General features: G+C 33.1%; 3 protein-coding genes and 1 non-coding gene across 6 annotated transcripts; 2 read left to right on the top strand and 2 right to left on the bottom strand.

Moving 5' to 3' along the window:
- Positions 1 to 2,514: 2,514 nt before the first annotated feature.
- Positions 2,515 to 5,084, top strand: LOC107925481 (soluble inorganic pyrophosphatase 6, chloroplastic). Its single transcript, XM_016856192.2, has 6 exons — positions 2,515 to 2,835; positions 2,928 to 3,088; positions 3,607 to 3,707; positions 3,819 to 4,000; positions 4,248 to 4,346; positions 4,438 to 5,084. The coding sequence occupies exons 1-6, from the start codon at positions 2,611 to 2,613 to the stop codon at positions 4,528 to 4,530; spliced, it is 861 nt and encodes a 286-aa protein (XP_016711681.2). The 5' UTR covers positions 2,515 to 2,610; the 3' UTR covers positions 4,531 to 5,084.
- On the bottom strand, positions 4,787 to 10,972 carry LOC107925480 (probable sphingolipid transporter spinster homolog 2). Of its 2 annotated transcripts, none has more exons than XM_016856190.2 (16): positions 10,731 to 10,972; positions 9,860 to 9,991; positions 9,326 to 9,427; positions 8,831 to 8,935; positions 8,644 to 8,719; positions 7,840 to 7,914; positions 7,577 to 7,679; positions 7,430 to 7,495; positions 6,899 to 6,962; positions 6,631 to 6,728; positions 6,431 to 6,507; positions 6,129 to 6,242; positions 5,898 to 6,017; positions 5,472 to 5,600; positions 5,178 to 5,256; positions 4,787 to 5,082 (listed from the first exon to the last, which is right to left on the bottom strand). In XM_016856190.2, exons 1-16 carry the CDS (start codon positions 10,787 to 10,789, stop codon positions 4,952 to 4,954), a joined length of 1,530 nt encoding a protein of 509 aa, XP_016711679.2. In that variant the 5' UTR covers positions 10,790 to 10,972; the 3' UTR covers positions 4,787 to 4,951. The 2 variants fall into 2 exon arrangements, with proteins under 2 accessions (XP_016711679.2, XP_016711680.2); XM_016856191.2 differs by having other exon boundaries at positions 6,899 to 6,956.
- Positions 10,973 to 11,069: 97 nt separating this feature from the next.
- TRNAI-UAU (transfer RNA isoleucine (anticodon UAU)) lies at positions 11,070 to 11,143 on the top strand. The gene has a single exon. It is a non-coding gene; the product is annotated as a tRNA-Ile (tRNA).
- A 1,018-nt stretch (positions 11,144 to 12,161) lies between these two features.
- LOC107925498 (protein trichome birefringence-like 12) lies at positions 12,162 to 15,085 on the bottom strand. Of its 2 annotated transcripts, XR_001692016.2 has the most exons (5): positions 14,442 to 15,076; positions 13,507 to 13,644; positions 13,128 to 13,377; positions 12,501 to 12,900; positions 12,162 to 12,384 (listed from the first exon to the last, which is right to left on the bottom strand). XR_001692016.2 is itself a non-coding variant. In XM_016856212.2 (4 exons), exons 1-4 carry the CDS (start codon positions 14,984 to 14,986, stop codon positions 12,619 to 12,621), a joined length of 1,215 nt encoding a protein of 404 aa, XP_016711701.1. In that variant the 5' UTR covers positions 14,987 to 15,085; the 3' UTR covers positions 12,162 to 12,618. The 2 variants fall into 2 exon arrangements, 1 of the variants encoding a protein (XP_016711701.1); XM_016856212.2 differs by having other exon boundaries at positions 12,162 to 12,900; positions 14,442 to 15,085.
- Positions 15,086 to 17,811: the final 2,726 nt, after the last annotated feature.

Below are 17,811 nucleotides of genomic sequence, written 5' to 3'. Positions count from 1 at the left end.
TTTTCCCATGTACAGAGCAGTGGCGAATCTAGGAGGGCTGGCAAGAGCCCCGCTCCCCCCTAAAATAAAAAATTGTCCATTTAGTTCTCTTAAAATTTTAAATTAGTAATGAATTTACACTTTGGCCCTCAAAATGATAAAAAAAATTAATTTAATCCTTTAAAAAATTAAAATGATAAAATTATATTTTTACTATCATAAAAATAAAAGAAAACAAACTTCTCCCCTAATAGAAAGTCAACCAAATAATAACCAATTTCAACTTCTTTCTTTCTTTTTGTTAATTTCCATATTAATGAATGATAATGATATAGATTGATGCAAATTTTCAATTCATATTGATTGTCATCAAGAATCAACAATCAAAATTTCAATGCATATGAATTGAAATTTTGCATCAATCTATATCATTATCATTCATTAATATGAAACATAAACAGGAATTATGGTTAATAATTTGATTATCTCTTTTAATCATATATAATATAACTGCTTTATTATTTTTAAATGGTATGATTTAAAATTTTTCTAAATACAATTTTTTATTGAATTTAAAAAATTTAAATAATATTCTTTTTAAAATTATTAATTAATTTTTTTAAGAGAAAGAAATTATATATGATAATTAAAAATTAATTAATGCACTTTAAAGAAAAGGGGATAATGGAGAGGGAGAAACTTCTTTCCACAACTCTTTTTCCTATTGGAACTATAAAATTGCATTAAACTTTTTCTTCCCTTAAAACCATAAAAAAAACCATTAACTAAATTTATTAATGCAATTCCATATACAATTTTTTTTCTCTATTGAAACCTTAAATGTCCAACTCTCCATTTTTTTTCATCTTCTTCTTCTCTTGTTTCCTTCACTGTTGAATATTTTTTCATCATCTTTTTATAGTTTTCTTTGTCTACTAGGTATTATAACAAGTAAACTAAATTCAAAAGTATTTTACCTGATATGGGTGTCGACCACTACAATACCAACACAAAAAAATAAAAAAAAAATTATATATATATTTTTTGCAGTGCCGACCATATGGATGCCAGCACATAATAAAAAAATATTCTTTTTTGGATCAGGGAATATCTATATTTTTACAAAATACACGTGAAAAAATACAATACATGTGCCCACCATTGTCGTGTCGGCACCAAAATTTTTTTTTTAAACCCTCGTGCAATCAACAGCTAATGATTGGGGGTGATTGAGTTGGGTGTCGACACCGGCTGATATTGTTCATTTCAAGTCATTCACATAATTGTTTTTGAAGTTGAGTCATTCTTATAAATATTTAAATATTTATTTTTATGATGTGACCCTACCAAATTAATAATGAGTGTTGAGGCGAATTATAAGCATAAGGAGAGTTGATTCAACCTGTTAACGACAACGTTAACAAAATAGTATTTAGCATTTAACATTCAATCTATTAATTAAAAAACTTAAAAAAAATTTAAAAGTTAAATTCATTAATTCATTCAATTAATAGAACCATACAATTCAGAGAAAAAAATAGCAAATACTCGTCATAAATGATGAAGGATAATCTCCATCAACACAACAAATGCTTTAGCCTCAGCATCATTAGAACATTATGATATGTTGACACTTGGCTTTGTCACAACTCAAGTACGATATATCTGAAGTGATTGTAAGCACTTAATACCGTAAGGAAATTAGCTCCAGATAGTCGAAAATGGCGAGTAAAAATTGACAAATGAATCGAGTATTCACCAAACTAGAGAGGACGATAACAAAATCATCCTTAAAATCACTTGTAAAACTAAGATTACATGCATAAACAAGACTAAAAAATATGATACAAGAGTAGACAAAAACTTCTAAAACTCAAAACTTATTAAATAATGGAAAAATAAATAAAAATATATAAAACTTAAGACAACACAGATCCAAATCGACATGTGAAATCATTTATTATTCTAAAATACTCTCGGAACAGATTAAAAAGTTGATGAAGATCCACCCAATTTTTAAGAAAAACTAATGATGGCCGGTGGAGTTTTAGTGAATGACAGATCCCATCATCTATTTATCACAACTTGTAAAGACAATAAAGATACTCACAAAATAGATCTGTAAATTGAAAAGAAAGAAAACATGTGTAATAAATAAAAAGGAAAAAAAAAGAAAAAATATTAATAAGAGAGGAAAAAGCCAAGCGATAACCAAACCAAAATTAAGACCGCGGCATAGTAAAACAAAACTAAAAAGAAATTTAGATGGACTTCATTAATCTTTTGTAATACTTCAACCCAAAAAATATATATATATATATATATATAACAAATGAATACGAAATAGATTAGCAAAATAGAATAAATTAATTAATAATTCAAAACAGTTTTACCATATGAATAATGTTTTTCATTATCTTTTAATAATAAATACAATTATTACATTTATATTTTTTTAAACTGACACTATTCAATATTATCTAAAATATAGCTGACTAATTACTATTTATAGATTAAGAACAAATTTTTATTGCATCAACTCAGACTGGTAATCATCCATGTATGAAAACTACCAACTCCCAAACATTCCGGTTCACTGATTGAGCGTCCACCACAATACATAAATCAAACATGGCACCGACAACCATAGCCGCCGCTTCTTCTTGCATGCTCCTCAAAACACCCTTCTCTTTGAAACGCGGCAGCAAGGCTCTTAGCTTCAACAATGGCAGACTATTGTCCAAAAGATTATTTTCTTGCAATGCCATTTATAACTCCCAGGTGCGGATCAAGCGAGAAGGTCAGCCCGAAACTCTAAACTACAGAGTCTTCTTCGAAGATGCTTCGGGCAAGAAGGTATTTTTTTCACTTCGTTTTTTTTTTCTTTTGGGTTCCAAAATCTAGTAATATATGTTTTTAACGGTAATTGAGATTGGGTGGTGGCTTAGATTTCTCCTTGGCATGATGTTCCATTGCATTTGGGAAATGGTGTTTTTAACTTCATTGTTGAGATACCCAAAGAATCAAGTGCAAAAATGGAGGTTGCTACTGTTGAGTTATACACACCCATTAAGCAGGACACAAAGAAGGGCAAGCTTCGATATTACCCGTAAGATTATTTTCGGCACTGATTTTTTCTTGGATGCTTAAACTTTTCCAACAATGATGCAATTAGATTTTGCATTTGACCGTGATTTTTGGAAAAATAAAAATAAAAATTGGGCAATGCCATATTATAGCCATTGAATTTGAAACTTGTCTTGATTTAGATGACCCAAGTTCTTAGCTCACCGTAATTTACTGAAAATAACTTTGTTACTTGTCTACTAAACATCAGAGTGGTTAGTTGAGTTAGCTTCTAGTAGCAGCAAGTGAATTTAGGATATGTAAGATCACAGTTGTATTAAAGCACATTTCAAAATCTTCGGGTGATACTCGATTCGTATGACATGGGAGAGGACCATCTACTTAGTAAATATGAAGTTACAAAGAGTAAGCACATTTATGTAGGATTTTTGTTATTAGAATCTACTTGGTTTCAGCTTCTTGCTATAGATTGTAAGTTTTCATTGTCTATTGAGTTTCTTAGATACTTCAATTTTTAGTAATTCGATTAATTGTCCTCAGCTATAATATAAACTGGAATTATGGATTGCTTCCACAAACATGGGAAGACCCATCTTTTGCAAACTCTGAAGTTGAAGGAGCATTTGGTGATAATGACCCTGGTAATTCTAATCCATGTTTCAATATTTGAAACTTGTAACAGCATTTTCTTCTGTTTTGTTGTGAAAAGTTGCTTGTGAAATCTTGATGTTTTTGTTTCATCGAATCCGTAGTTGACGTTGTTGAGATTGGTGATAGCCGGGGAAAGATTGGTGAAATTCTGAAGGTTAAGCCTTTGGCTGCTTTAGCCATGATTGATGAAGGGGAACTTGACTGGAAAATAGTTGCCATCTCATTAGATGATCCAAGGGCTTCTCTTGTGGATGATGTCAATGATGTTGAGAAGCATTTCCCGGTATTGTTCTCCATAATTTGTTGGGTTTTGTTATAATTTTAAACTCTTAAGTTCATAATGGATCATGCCAACAACAAGAATAGTGAAGCCAGGATCTGATTTTGCTAGCTTATTTTACAATGGCTACCAGAGTTGAAGATGTCAGTGTAACCTGTTATGAAATCGAATTATTTAAACTAGTCTAAGCACAGTCATCTTTCTTACATTTCCCAAATAATTTTGGGTATCCATATGATGATCTTTTCAGGGGACACTGACCGCAATCAGGAATTGGTTTAGAGATTACAAGATCCCTGATGGAAAACCAGCTAACAATTTTGGTCTTGGCAACAAGGCAGCAAGCAAGGTGTGTATTCGTTTTGTTTCATTCTCCCTACTTGAGTGCCTCTCACCTCCTTCCGGTTTCTGCTCCCTTACGTTATGATGTATAATGGCAGGAATATGCTCTTAAGGTCATTAAAGAGACTAATGAGTCTTGGGCTAAACTTGTCAAAAGATCGATTCCTGCCGGAGACCTTTCACTTGTATAACTACTACTAGGAGCATTGGAGCTAATGCTTTCACTTTCAAACAATGAACTGAACTTTCTTCCCCTTTTTCAAGCAGGTCTTGGTAATCATATAATACTGTTACCGATGCATTTCTTTCTGCTTATTATTTGAACAAGTTAGAATACCTTTTTTAACCAGGACAGCATTTTACATTCATATGGTTGTTCTGTTGTGGATAAGTTCCAAGCACTAGGCTTCGACCTGATGGTTAGAGGTTAGAACCGACAAACCCAAATTAAAAAGGGGTTTTCATAACCTACATAAGCAACATTCAGTTCCATGTTGTCTAGAACAATGATGGACAATGTAGCGGTTTTGAAGGAATAAAATGTAGTTATTACAAATTGCATTTATAAAATGCTATTGTCTCTTGTAAACCTATACAACTCATGGATGATGATCAACTAGCAGAAGAGTCACTTGTTTCTGTAACTCTGGGTTCAAGCAAAGGTGTTGCATTTGATCTATCAACTTCAGTAACTTGTCCTTCACTATCTTCATTGAATCTATCCACACTATGCAGAAATATTCCTGCCATTGCAACATATGTTGTAATTATTCAACCATGGAATTTTCTTACCCTATGAATTAATGCTTTAAATGACCGACATGACATGTCAGAATACCTATAAACCATATTCCAGCTGCTGGAAACAAAATTGATGTTAGAATAAGAGAAGTTTCTCTCCAATTGTTGATAGCGTCCTGCAAAAACCATGTCAGAACAAAGTTATCTGTATATAAAATAGAGAAACCAATTTTTTTGTCAACACTGATTAAATATGCCAGATCTTTCGATTTTAACTTTTTCACTTTCAAACAATTTAGAAACAAATGTTAATCCATGTCAATTGGACTCTTCATTTTTGCTCAAGTATCCGTATCTAACATTGTACCCAAGAAATTGTTGAAAGACAAACCTGGAGGACCCCCACAAGTGGCGAAGAAGGCACATCACCAAATATGTGAATCGAAACAGTAGAGATAGCCATAGATAATGGCCTCAAACTCGGGTTAACACAGTGGAGACATATGTAATTTACAGGACCCTGAAAAAGGAGAAGTTTAGGAACTTCGTATCAAGTAAGTCTTCAGTTCTAGCTTCATAACATGTCATTTTTATAGTAATGACATAACTACACAAGTGGCAAAACTTTTCAACATCACTGCAAACAAGATTTCTAAGTTTAGTTTACAAATGGAACTCACCATTTAATTCCCATATATCTCAAAACCTTGGTTAACTAGTACTAAAGATGGCAAAACTAAAACAGACAGTTAAGTACATGATCTAAGCTCTGTCACCCTATGATCTAACCTCAATTTTGCATTGGGAAGGAGGTTACCTGAATGGCGAAGACCAGTAGTTCACCAACTGAGAAAAAAGCTAAGAAAGCATACATGTTCTGAAAACAAAAGGCAGTGAAACAAAAGATTGCCCCCAAAAATGTTGTTACAGAGAGAAGCTGCAAAAAAAGAAGAAAAAAGTACAGGGATTATGGTGATGAAGAGCAATCAAGAGAACGGCAACAAGGTGAAAGTGTATAATTTACTAATGTATATGCATAAGTACCTACTTTGAAAGCATTGGGGATTGTGGATTTCATCAAATCCAGAACATAGCCTCCTGCTAGTGTGCCCAATATTCCACAGACAATGGTTATTCCTCCAAATATCAGGTCTGCATCACTCTGCAAGAAGACCCTAACTTGAATTTTATCATATCACCAGGTTATTTTGTTCATTTACTTTTGTATGAATCTTGGTCCCATTCAGAATTTATAGATTTGTCCGAGATGACAAATTTTAAACAATAATGGATATCTTAGACGTTAATTTGTGAAGAAGAGAGACGGTCACATTAGCTCTAAAAGCTTACCATATTATAAATTTTGTAACCAGCCTTAGGTCCCCAATAAGAATAAGCACCTAAAACAAAGTTGTATGCACAATAACCTGAAAAATGGCTGCTTTCAAGTTAGCTTATATCCCAAAAAATGAAGTTCTTTGAAGAGTACGTAATTCTGCATGATATGTTTCAGGGATACAATAGCAGAACTTAAAGTGATCTGGACATACCTAAAACATTGACGACATAAACCTTGTCAACCAAGAGTGCTTTTATGTCTTTGATGAATCTTGAAAACTGATTCAAATCAATGCATGTGCATTTCATCCTGTCCAGATAAAGGTTTTGAAGATGTAGTAGTAGTAGTAATGCGTGCAGTAAAAGATACAATGAAACATAGATAATAACCCGACCGAAGCTTGTATGTTTGTCGAGTTACTATTATGTAATAAGAAGTTTCTGCAATAGAATAAGTAGCATAAAAAAAATGCCTCTCACTTGGAAAACATATGGCTGAATTTTTCCTTCGTGGGTTTTGCACTATGATTTAGAGCCTCTGTATCTTCACCAGGAATAATAAAAATGTCAAGTACATACAATAAGAGATCTTACACATAAGAAACCCAGTTTGGGGGGCAGATCATGAAATGAGGTTCATTTAATGATTAACTTCTGTTGAAACCTGGAATGCACACTTGAAAAGAAATTGTGACTAAAAGTAGAAATGGCAAGTAACTCATCAAATTATATTGATCGTAGCATGCAAACACATGAGGGTTAACCGAGCATCAATGCTTCAAACAGATTTTATATACTTCAAGGGTCAAAGCTGGTGGAAGGGGAAACATTACCTCCTAAGCAGATCTTGACAAAAGCACCAAAATTTAATAGATGGTTGGTTCATATTAGATTTTGAAAGTAAAACATTTTAAGGTGATTTATTTATTATAAATCATGATATGTTCTTATATGGTCAATAAAATACAGTTTCAAGAGGGAAGTGCAACAGGAATGTAAATTATGCAGCACCTTGGACTTCCTGTACAGCCATTTCTTCGGAGATCAGTGCTTGTTTAGATTCAGCAGGAGCAAAACCTGTATCACAGAAACGTTAGAAACTATCTGGAAAAGGGTTTGCAGGAAGAATCCTAGTCGGTAGGGATCCGAAGTGCACACCTTTCAAATTCAAAGGTTTCATAACAAAACCCAGAACAGCAAATGGAAGCATCAAAATGGCTTCCACCCAGAATGCAAAACGCCAATTCAAATAAGTGCCAACCTGTTTCAAAAGGAAGTTTGGTTTTCATTCATCATCTCAAATATAACTTAAGGGAAGAGTACAGTTCTCTTAGTTCTAAACTAGGCAGAGGATAAGGAGAGTGCTTCAAATAAGAGAAAAGAAGGCAATAACTATAAAAGAGCTAGTAAACTAAACTTACTAAGCCACCATAAACATAGCCAAGTGCATATCCAGTAGGTATACACATGTAAAATATTGCCAGCCATGCTGTTTTCTGAAACAAAGGAAGGAGAAGGATAAGATTCAAGGGGATGTTACCAACAAGAAACTTTCTGGCAAAAGATGAAATATTAAGTATAGACACAAATTGCATTTGCATAAAATTCCCAAACTTGATAGTTAATAGCAAGATGAATGTGAAGGACATGCATAATTAAACAATAAGATTGAGCTCTTTAAGGCTACTAAAATTTCATAATGGATCATACCAAAACAATTAACTTGTCTTTTTTCAACATCAAAAGCTGAAAATCCTTCTTGCACCCTTTCCGATCATGACAATTTTCGGAAAGGCCTGAATTCCTCAACATTTGGGATAAACTAAATGTCCCTTTTGGCCACATGATCTTAATTCAAATCAATAAGTAAGTCTACCTAAACATACATACATCAACTTTAGGATTCACTTAATAAGGGTCCTGTCATAGATCAGTAATCATTAATCAACATTGCAAGTGCAGTAGTCCAAAAGAGAAGAAAATATTAAACAACTGCAAGAGGTATTAAACTTACTTTAATATGAAACTTCACAAGAAGTTTAGATGAAACTAAAATAGACAAAACAAATGCAAATACCCATATCAATACCGGTAGAGAGCGGGCAGGTATGTCCCCTATTTGTCTCTATATTTCATACGAGAAACCATAGTAGATCAGGCATTAAATTAAGTACTCACAGACCTAACATCCCCACAGTTATTAGAGAGTATATAAATAAAGAAACCTGAGCAATAGGGGCATTGTCATCAATGAAAGGAGCTGCAAGACTGATAAATGAAGCTTCACCAACACCAACTAGCCTAGAAAGAACTAAGATTAGCACAACGATCCTATTACTTATTATCTCAGTGCTAACGTAATCACAGAGTAAACAATAAATGAAGAAAAGGAGAAGTAAGAAATCCACTTACATGCGGCAAATTGTGATGGACCAGAAATTGAATGAAAAGCCACAACCAGCTGTAGCCAAAGTCCATACAGACAAGCCAACTCCAATAAGTCTAAATGGATTGACACTGCAAAATTTTTAAAAATACATAAGGACTCAAACAAAACAATTTAGACCTAATTCATAAAACCTGAAACTTTTCTTGTTATAATCTCAAGTAACTTATATGGAAAACTGTGGTCTTCAAACACCATATTCATCCTGATCAGACCATATCAGACTACAACAAATATTAACACATAACAATTGAACATACCCTGGAAGCAACATTTATCTGACACATGCATGCAAGATTATTTGAAATACAGTAATGATGCTTCTATTAGAAGATAAACAAGAAAAGTATAGCTAAACCAAATGATTGAAACTTAAAAATATGTGGCCCATATTTATACAGCTTATGTGAGTGTGTGTATATATATATTCAATGAGTTTCTGGACTACTGAAGCTCCTTACCTCTTGGCTAACGATGCAAATATGGGAGAAGCCACAAGAAGTCCAACCATAAATGCAGATGACAGAACTCCATCTTCAAAATTGTTCAAATTGAATTCACCCCTATACAGAACAATGAACCCGGATAAGCCGAAGAGTTTAAAGATCTCAAAGAGAAACTGGCATGGTATTTACATCTCAATCAAGTGCATAGAGGTACAAGTTCTCAAGTGAAAAATGGTTCTTATGTCAAGGTTGAGCATCAGAGAATGGATAATAAACTATCAGACATATATGAGATGGTATTGTAAGTCTTTTCTGACAATAAATACATACATTGATCCAAAACTAATTCAGTCTTGTAGTCTAATGCTAAAAAAGAAAAAGAACAAAATCAGACAATATGAATTCCTTAATTTTTGTTTGTGACAAACTAATCTCTCAAGAGGCTCCAATGTCTCCCAATCTGGGGGGAAATTAAACAAATTAATGAGATATCAACCACCAAATGAATCAATAAAAAGAAAAATTGGAATTAGGGTCTCCAAGTCTTACTGTATTCCACTACCAGAAGTGCATGTACCACTGGATGTGCAAGTTCCCAGACTCCCATTGACACCATTGCTAGCTATTGTTCCTCGATCCACATAATTTAACATGTTTATAACACAAAAGATGACTAGCAGCCTGCCAAAAGAAGAAAAAAACCCATAATGTCCAAAGCACCACAATAATTTTCATGCACCATTTGCAAAATCTGCAAACTTCGTTAATCAATCCTAACATTGGCATTAATAAATTTGATCCATAACCCACAGTCATGATATACAACTATTGAATTTAAACAGAAGCTCAATATGCCACTCAACTTGTGTCCTCACTCTTACCTGCATAGCATATTAGAGTTCTACCAGGGGCGCGAATCCTTATGGGGGCTTCCCCCTAATTTTGGAAAGTTAAAATTTTTTTCTTGAAACTTTTAGAAAATTTTATTTCTCCCTTAAAGTTTGTAGAAAATTTTAGTTAGAACCCCTCAAATTTTTGAAAATTCTCATTATACCTTTTAATTTTTTTTAAAAATTTAATTAAGCTGTCTTTTAAGTTTTTTTGAAAATTCTTATTGTTCTCACAAAAAATTTAATTAAACTCCCAATTTTTTATTAAAAAAATTCTCATTAAACTCCTGTTATTTTACTATGCCCTCAAAACTTAGTCCTCTGTCACTGAGTTCTACAATCCAGTAGTATGTCTCTATGACAACCAAAAAAAGGAACATCCTTTCCTAGTCATAAAACTCCATATTTGCATAAAGTTCTTCTAAAAAAAAGTGAAAATCTTAAACATCCCGAATGAATGACAAGAAGGAAAATACCTTTGGGTGTGAAAACAAGAGAAATTAAAAGAGAGAGAGATAGAGAGAATATACCTTTTGGGGGTGAACCAAGAAGGGTGTGGAGCTGATAATGGCACTAAACTGCTAGCCATGTCTGTCTATGGCGAAGCCTTTGGCTCTGTAGAAGAAGCTTGTGATTATCCGGCTCTTCTTCTTGTTTCAGTAACTTAATAATGGAGGTTGTCCGTATCAACGTTGATATTCATAGACTTTTGGGTTGGTTTCAAAGTGATTTTCATCAGCTTTGACTTGCTTTGAAGGGTAGTTACTAAAAGAAAACGAAAAGAAACGGTGAAACGGGTGCCCAAGTTTAAATAAAAACGCTAGGAGTAAAAATAATTTTAAATAATAAAAAGAATCCTCCAACAAGCAGGTCCCGTAGCTCAGTTGGTTAGAGCGTTGGTCTTATGAGCCGAAGGTCGCGGGTTCGAGCCCCGCCGGGACCATTTATTTTCTTTTTTCACCTTCTTTAATTTTCTTCCCTTTTTCCCCATCACTAGTTTCAATTTCTTTCCTTCTTTTCACTATTCTTTTATTTTTTCACCATTTTTAATTTATACATTTTTCATCTTCAGTATTTTTCTTCCTTTTTTTTTATTTTCTTCTTTTCAGTATTTTTTTTTCTTTCTTTACCATATTTCATTCTTTTTTTACTTTCTATTTTTAATAATTTTTCTTCTTTTCACTATTTTTTATTTTTCCTTTTTTCACCATATTCCGATTTTTCTTTTTCTTTTTTGACCTCCCTTATTTTTGTTCTTTTTTTTTCACCTTCCTTATTTTCACCAATCATCAATTTCAATTTTTTTTCTTCTTTTTCACTTTTTTTTTTACTTTTTTTACCTCTTTTAATTTTTTTAACTGTTTTTATTTTTCCCCTCTTTTCCTTTTTTCACATTTTTTTAAATTTTTTTCACTATTTTTAATTTTTACCCTTTTTTTCCTTTGCTGTGCTTTTTCATTTTTTTAACCATTTTAAAATTTCCCCCCTTTTTTCATTATTTTTAATTTTCCCCTTTTTCCATTATTTTTAATTTTCCCTTTTTCCATTATTTTTAATTTTTCCCCTGTTGCAATATTTTTAATTTCCCCGCTTTTTCACCTTTTTAATATTAAATTTTAAATTAAAATGTTTCTTTGCTGTGCTTCTTTTTTCATTTTTCATTTTTCCCATTTTAATATTTTTCAACTTTTTTTATTGGCAGTGCGTTTTTTAATTTTGTTTTGCTTTTTTTCACTTTGCTGTACTTTTTTTTTTCCTTTGCTGTGCTCTTCGCATAAGACCTTTCTTACTCTATATTTTTGCTTAGCTGTGCTTTTCCCATAGGGCCATTGTATGGTAGGTGTGTGTAGATTGTCACTGAAAATCGTTTTGAACTTCTCTTCAAATTTGATAACTTCTGTTTCTGCTTTTGAGAGGATAATTTTTGAATGAGTAATAGCACTTAATGGAACAGACTCAGCTTACAACAATTAGCTGCACTACTAACATTTCATTTTCAAACTTCAGAAACGTTGAAGGCATAAACAGAATCAAATGAATGAGTAGAAAAAAGAAGGGTATTCCTTCTACATATTTGAATGTTAAACCTATAGACTGTAGATGAATTTCTCAGCTCACCTTCCGGCCATCTTCGCCTGCACTCTCAAGCTTCATTAACATCTAACATGTCACTGAGACACAAACCTCAACCGCAAAACCAAAACAAAAGAAAAAAAATTCAAAAACACCCATAAAAGGATATGCTACAGGCTTCAGGGTTCAATTTACAAACAGCAAACTCTCATTAATCAGGCATTTACCTGTATCCGGCATTCACGTTCTCACATAACGTTGTATCCAATGCACGCAGTGGAAGTTGTTTGGAAATTATCCAAGGTGAATATTTAAACAATTTGGTAAGATTCTCTTCACATTTCGTCATCCTGTCTCGAAGCTATTATGGATTAGTTGCACCAGTATATCAACCCATGTATCGGGAAGACCAGGTAGGCACCAATGCATGCAGTCCTGGCCCCAAATCGACACAGCATCCTTTTTTCCTAACCAAATTGCCGGATGGGCATCTGCTCTAAACTCACTCAAATGAGTCAGATCAAGTAACTGAATATCTGTGCCTTGCACTGCCTCTTTGATTAGATGATTAAGTGTCCTTGCTTCCTTATTCACTCCATTGTTGCTGGGATCAAACCACAAATCAAGCTGTCTAGGGTTTACTATCAAACTCAATGTAGATACACCAATACACATTCCAAAAATAGTTTTAAAATTCAAAAAGATGTTTCTTTAGACTGACGGTAGATTCTTTTCCAAACCAAACTAAATTAGGATTGAATTGGCAACATTATGCGACTAAACTAAATGGAGTATTAAATAAGACCAAACTTTAAGTTGCAATTGAAGAACGGATAAAAAATATCGACCGATACCTGGTCTTCTTCAAGGGGTCTGTCAAACAAGCAACTACCATTTTGATTCCAATCGCCACCATAAAAATGTCTTGGTGATTGCAACCGCCAGAACTTGAGAGTGTTCTTAGGAACCTCCTTTTGAATGTGGTGAACCATATTTTCAAGAACAACTTTAAAGCCATTCAATAATCCCAATGGGGGACTTATTGGTCGTCCATGCCGATAAAAGACAAGAGGTGTCTCTTTTGGGAATTTATCATAGCCCCACCTAACCAAAATCAAATAAAACATTATCCCAAGATGTTCTCAAAGAGAAATGGCCCAAGATAATTGCCATGCATGTATATATGAAGGAAAGTGTGTTATTTATAATTTAGCAAAAAGAAAAGAAGATTACCAATGCCCAGTGTTAAAAACAAGAACATGATAAAAGTCAGCAATGCTGCTCCATTCATCTGCCAGAATATCTACATCCACTCGGTATATTCCTTTTAGTTCATCTTCATCAGAAACCACAGATTGTTTCGGATTCCACCTTTTTCATTAAAGCACAAGCATGTGAAACATAAAACTAAGACAGACCAATGAAATAACATAAGATTGTGTATTACCTACAATCACTGATGCTAATAAACAAGCAAATAGTTACAAGTCATAGCACCGAAAAGAAAAAGTTGCAAACATGCAAGTCAGAAGCCAGTCTACTGATCAAAACACCATTTCAAAGAGGTCAGTCGTCCGATAAGAACTGCAATATCAACTCTGACACAACATTCCAATTCAGATCTCTTCAGTTCCAAGGTCATGCTACATCTCTTGCTATTAAAATTTAACTCAGGACTGAGCTATCCCAACCGAAAACTCATCACACTCATAGCAACTACAATGCAAACTGGTATTTCAAAAGACTTCCAGAGAACTCAAAAAATGTAACATCATTAGGATGGTCTACAATAGTACAAGTGTATAACATCATCAGGATGGGAAAACATAATTCCAAGAAACACTAGTTCAAAAGACCAGAAATAAGATCATTGATAGTTTTTTCTGTTAACAAGAGCAAATTAAAACCAAACAATATAAAGATTTAGAAAAAAATTCATGATCACAATTCACAACATTAGTGAAGACCCTAGAGAAAGTGCCTGCATTTACCAGTTTCCCCTAATAGATTGATACAAATATGGCCTTCTCATTGCTTAACACAGTTTAAGCAACTTCCTTTTTCTTATCTAATTTTGTGTAATTTCAAGCACAACAAGATAACAAATAAGACATAAATTTATAAAATGAAATACTATCAATGAAGTAAAAAAGATTAAAAAAAAATACTTGTATTTGGCAAGCAAGACAGCCCTATGATAGGCAACCGTGACATTATACTTGGGAAAATAAGCTCCTCTCCAAGCACCCTTTTTCTTCCACTTTTTAGCACCTTCATCAGCCACTCTAAGAATGCACAAAAAAGACACCAAAAAGTTCTCATTCAAAGAATCCCCAACAAACCCAATATTCCTATTCCTCATCAAACCCAAGAACCTCCAGGGATCAACCCTCTCCAATTTGCAATCTTTGGGTACCCATTTCCAGGAATTGATTATCCCCATGTTGTCCCTCTTGTTCTTAAGACAATTCCAGGCGTTTCGATGAAAGGGGCAAGTGTCATCGTAGAAAGGCTTGCCTTTGGTGGAGTCTAAAACCCAATGGCCCTTGAAAAGGTTACAAGGAGGAGAGGATGAAGGAAGGAACTTGTTAGTGGGCACTGAAGAGGAGTCATTATTGGTATAAAGAGGGAGGAAAGTGGAGTAAAGGAAGAGAAAAATGAGGGAAAGAAAGAAGATAGATGGGAAGATTGAAGAATAGAGCTTTGTAGGCATTTCTGAAGAATCAACATTCAATAGATTTTTCCACTTTGCAATCCAAGTAATGTTCTTCAATTCTGTTCATGTGTCCTGTTTGTGCCTTAGAGGTTGTATTGTCCTTTTGGATCTACAACCATTGAGTCTATACATTTTAGGCTAAATTGCATCAAGGCCACTGAATTATTAGTAAATTTACATTTTGGTCACTCAACTTTAAAAAGTTGTAGAATTGTCATTAAACTATTCAAAAGTTTCCATTTAAGTCATTCGGCTATTAAATCGTTGTTGTATGGCAGTCTCTATTTGCACTTCCTACATCAATCAAAAGATCTTCTTCCCCTTCTCTTCTATAGTTCAATTTTTTTCATAAAAACAACTTTAAACGTCACAAATTTACGAAGGAAAATCCAAACAACTCTCTCCTCCAATCTTTGGCATTGATTGTCAAATTAAATTGGATCTAAGATATATTCTTCTACTCATGGATGGGTATTGATCCATCATACCAATCATCGAATTATCATTTGAAGCTCATTAGCAGGATTTTTTTGAAAAAAGTTCAAATAGTTCAATGACTTAGATGAAAATTTTCAAATAATTCAGTGACCAGTTTGTAACTTTTTAAAGTTGAGTAGTTAAAACATAAATTTACTAATAATTAAATGACCTTGGATGTAGTTTACCCTATATTCTATTGATAGCAGTAAAGGGGCTTCAGTAACATAATGAACCTTCCATGGATCAATTTGAGGTCTTGCTTATTATTAGCCCAATTCATTTCATATTGGGTCTTCTTTAACTGGCCTGAGTAACCATTTGTTTATTTAAGATCAGACCAGCTATGGGGATCAAAAATTTGGACTGATAAGGAAACAAAAATCATGGACCACGCCGATTTTGATATATCTTCCCTACAAATGAAATGTCAGAAAAGCCAACCATAATACATAAAAAAAAAATGAGGTAAACTATACCATTATCATGTAATTTTTTTTGATAATTTAACTATTCGAAAGTTTTTATTTAAATCACGAAACTATTTAAAATTTTTTTATTTAAGTCATTGGGTTGTTAAGTTTTTTTTAAAAGTTTTTCCAACGAGTTCCAAATGACGATTCAATGATAGGTACTGTGGATCAATACTCGTTAACGAGTAGAATAATATACCTTAGATCCACGTCGATCGGGCGGTTAGTGTCGGAGATTAAAGAAAAAAGTTATCTTTATTTTAGTTAATAGATTCATGACGTCCAAAATTGTTTCATGAAAAAAATGGACGGTAGGAAAAAAGAAAAAGAGAGATTTCTATTAATACAGGCAATGTCAATAAAGAAATTCATATAACATCAATTTTAATAGCCCAATAACTTAAATGAAAATTTTGAATAATTTAATAATCAAATTACAATTTTTTTAATTAAATAATAAAAAAAATTAATGAATAATGAGATAACTTATATGTGAAGGTTTTTCAATTGTTTTGGGTTCTTATCTCCTTTCTTCTAGTATGGATCTTATTTTATGTTTTAATGGTTTGATAGTGGCTCACTTTGAATCATCACGTGGTAGATGGCCAGAGGCTGAATCACTTCCTATCAAGCCCTTTTGTCTTTATTTTTTAATTGATCGAGTTAAGTTATTGCCAATTAATATAATTTATGTGTTATCCTTAGTTTAGGAATACTTTTTAAAAGTATTTTCAAAAAAAATATTTTTGGTAGAAATTAAAATTTTTAATTTTTGAAAAAAAGCATTTTGAGGCTAATTTTTTATTTAGAAGAAATATTTTTTCTCTCAAAAAGTAGCTTGTTTTGAAATACATTTATCCTCAAAACACCTTTGAGAAGTATTCTTAAACTAAATCTTAGTTCATGTATCTCATATATTGTAATACCCCTACCCGTATTCATTGCCGAAATAGGATACGAGGCATTACTGGAGTTTACGAATTAATTTTTTTTATATTCAATATAGCCCCTTTATAAATATCTAACCTTCCCTGCAATATTAAATCGAGACCAATCCACATCAACCAAATCAATTTAACATATTTTCAAGATAAATTCATGCATATTTATAAGGTAACGTCATCGCATATCTAAAACCAGGTTTGTTAACCATACTAATGGCTAACTTTACATTCATTTCACGTTAACATTTACTTTGTTAGCTTATACATGCCATTGATTTCCAAAATAAAGTTTCTTTATATACCGAAATCCTGAGGTTGACAGTGTGATGTGTCTCCGGCCAAATCCGACCTCCGAGCTCTTAACACTACAAAACAGGGAAAAAGAAAACGGGGTAAGCACTTTGTGCTTAGTAACCTCATGTAACAAGAATTATACTTACCTAATATTTTCAATACAATATAATAAACATTCATGTATCCATTCAATGCATTATTACCCTAACATGCACAAACTCAACATTCAAGTTAGTACAATAATTTCCATGTATCAATAATATATATACCATGATTGATGAGCTCGTCAATACCATGATTTCCATTTCCTTGTTATTTTTCCATATTTATCCCGTTGAATTTATCGGAATTTCGATGGATTTTCAGAGGTACACATTTATTGTACAATTCCGGGTCCATCAATTCATATTCATGTGCGCACATATCCATTTCAGAGAGCACACTCCCGCGAACCTCAACCTTGCAGCGGGATTACCAGTCCAGGCTAAATCCCCTGCAATATAAACTCATAGAGTATTGTCAGGATTACCAGTCCAGGCTAAATCCCCTGCAACGACAATTACTCTAATGAGCTTGGATCTGAATTACCAGTCAGGCTAAATTCAGACCCTAATTCGGATTACCCGTCCGGGCT

The sequence above is a fragment of the Gossypium hirsutum genome, chromosome A01 (assembly GCF_007990345.1).
Source record: "Gossypium hirsutum isolate 1008001.06 chromosome A01, Gossypium_hirsutum_v2.1, whole genome shotgun sequence".
Lineage (NCBI taxonomy): Eukaryota > Viridiplantae > Streptophyta > Magnoliopsida > Malvales > Malvaceae > Gossypium > Gossypium hirsutum.
This window is presented reverse-complemented; position numbering and strand designations above follow the sequence as displayed.

Coding starts and splice junctions, on each gene's coding strand:
- LOC107925498 (XM_016856212.2), bottom strand. CDS start 14,986: ATGCCTACAAAGCTCTATTCTTCAATCTTCCCATCTATCTTCTTTCTT. Junction 13,378..13,506: donor GTTTTTAACACTGGGCATTG/GTAATCTTCTTT, acceptor GATTTTGGTTAG/GTGGGGCTATGATAAATTCC. Junction 12,901..13,127: donor GACCCCTTGAAGAAGACCAG/GTATCGGTCGAT, acceptor AACCCTAGACAG/CTTGATTTGTGGTTTGATCC.
- LOC107925480 (XM_016856190.2), bottom strand. CDS start 10,789: ATGGCTAGCAGTTTAGTGCCATTATCAGCTCCACACCCTTCTTGGTTC. Junction 6,963..7,429: donor GGCTGTACAGGAAGTCCAAG/GTGCTGCATAAT, acceptor TTCCTGGTGAAG/ATACAGAGGCTCTAAATCAT. Junction 6,018..6,128: donor CAATCCCCAATGCTTTCAAA/GTAGGTACTTAT, acceptor CTTTTTTTGCAG/CTTCTCTCTGTAACAACATT.
- LOC107925481 (XM_016856192.2), top strand. CDS start 2,611: ATGGCACCGACAACCATAGCCGCCGCTTCTTCTTGCATGCTCCTCAAA. Junction 3,089..3,606: donor GGCAAGCTTCGATATTACCC/GTAAGATTATTT, acceptor AATTGTCCTCAG/CTATAATATAAACTGGAATT. Junction 4,347..4,437: donor GCAACAAGGCAGCAAGCAAG/GTGTGTATTCGT, acceptor GTATAATGGCAG/GAATATGCTCTTAAGGTCAT.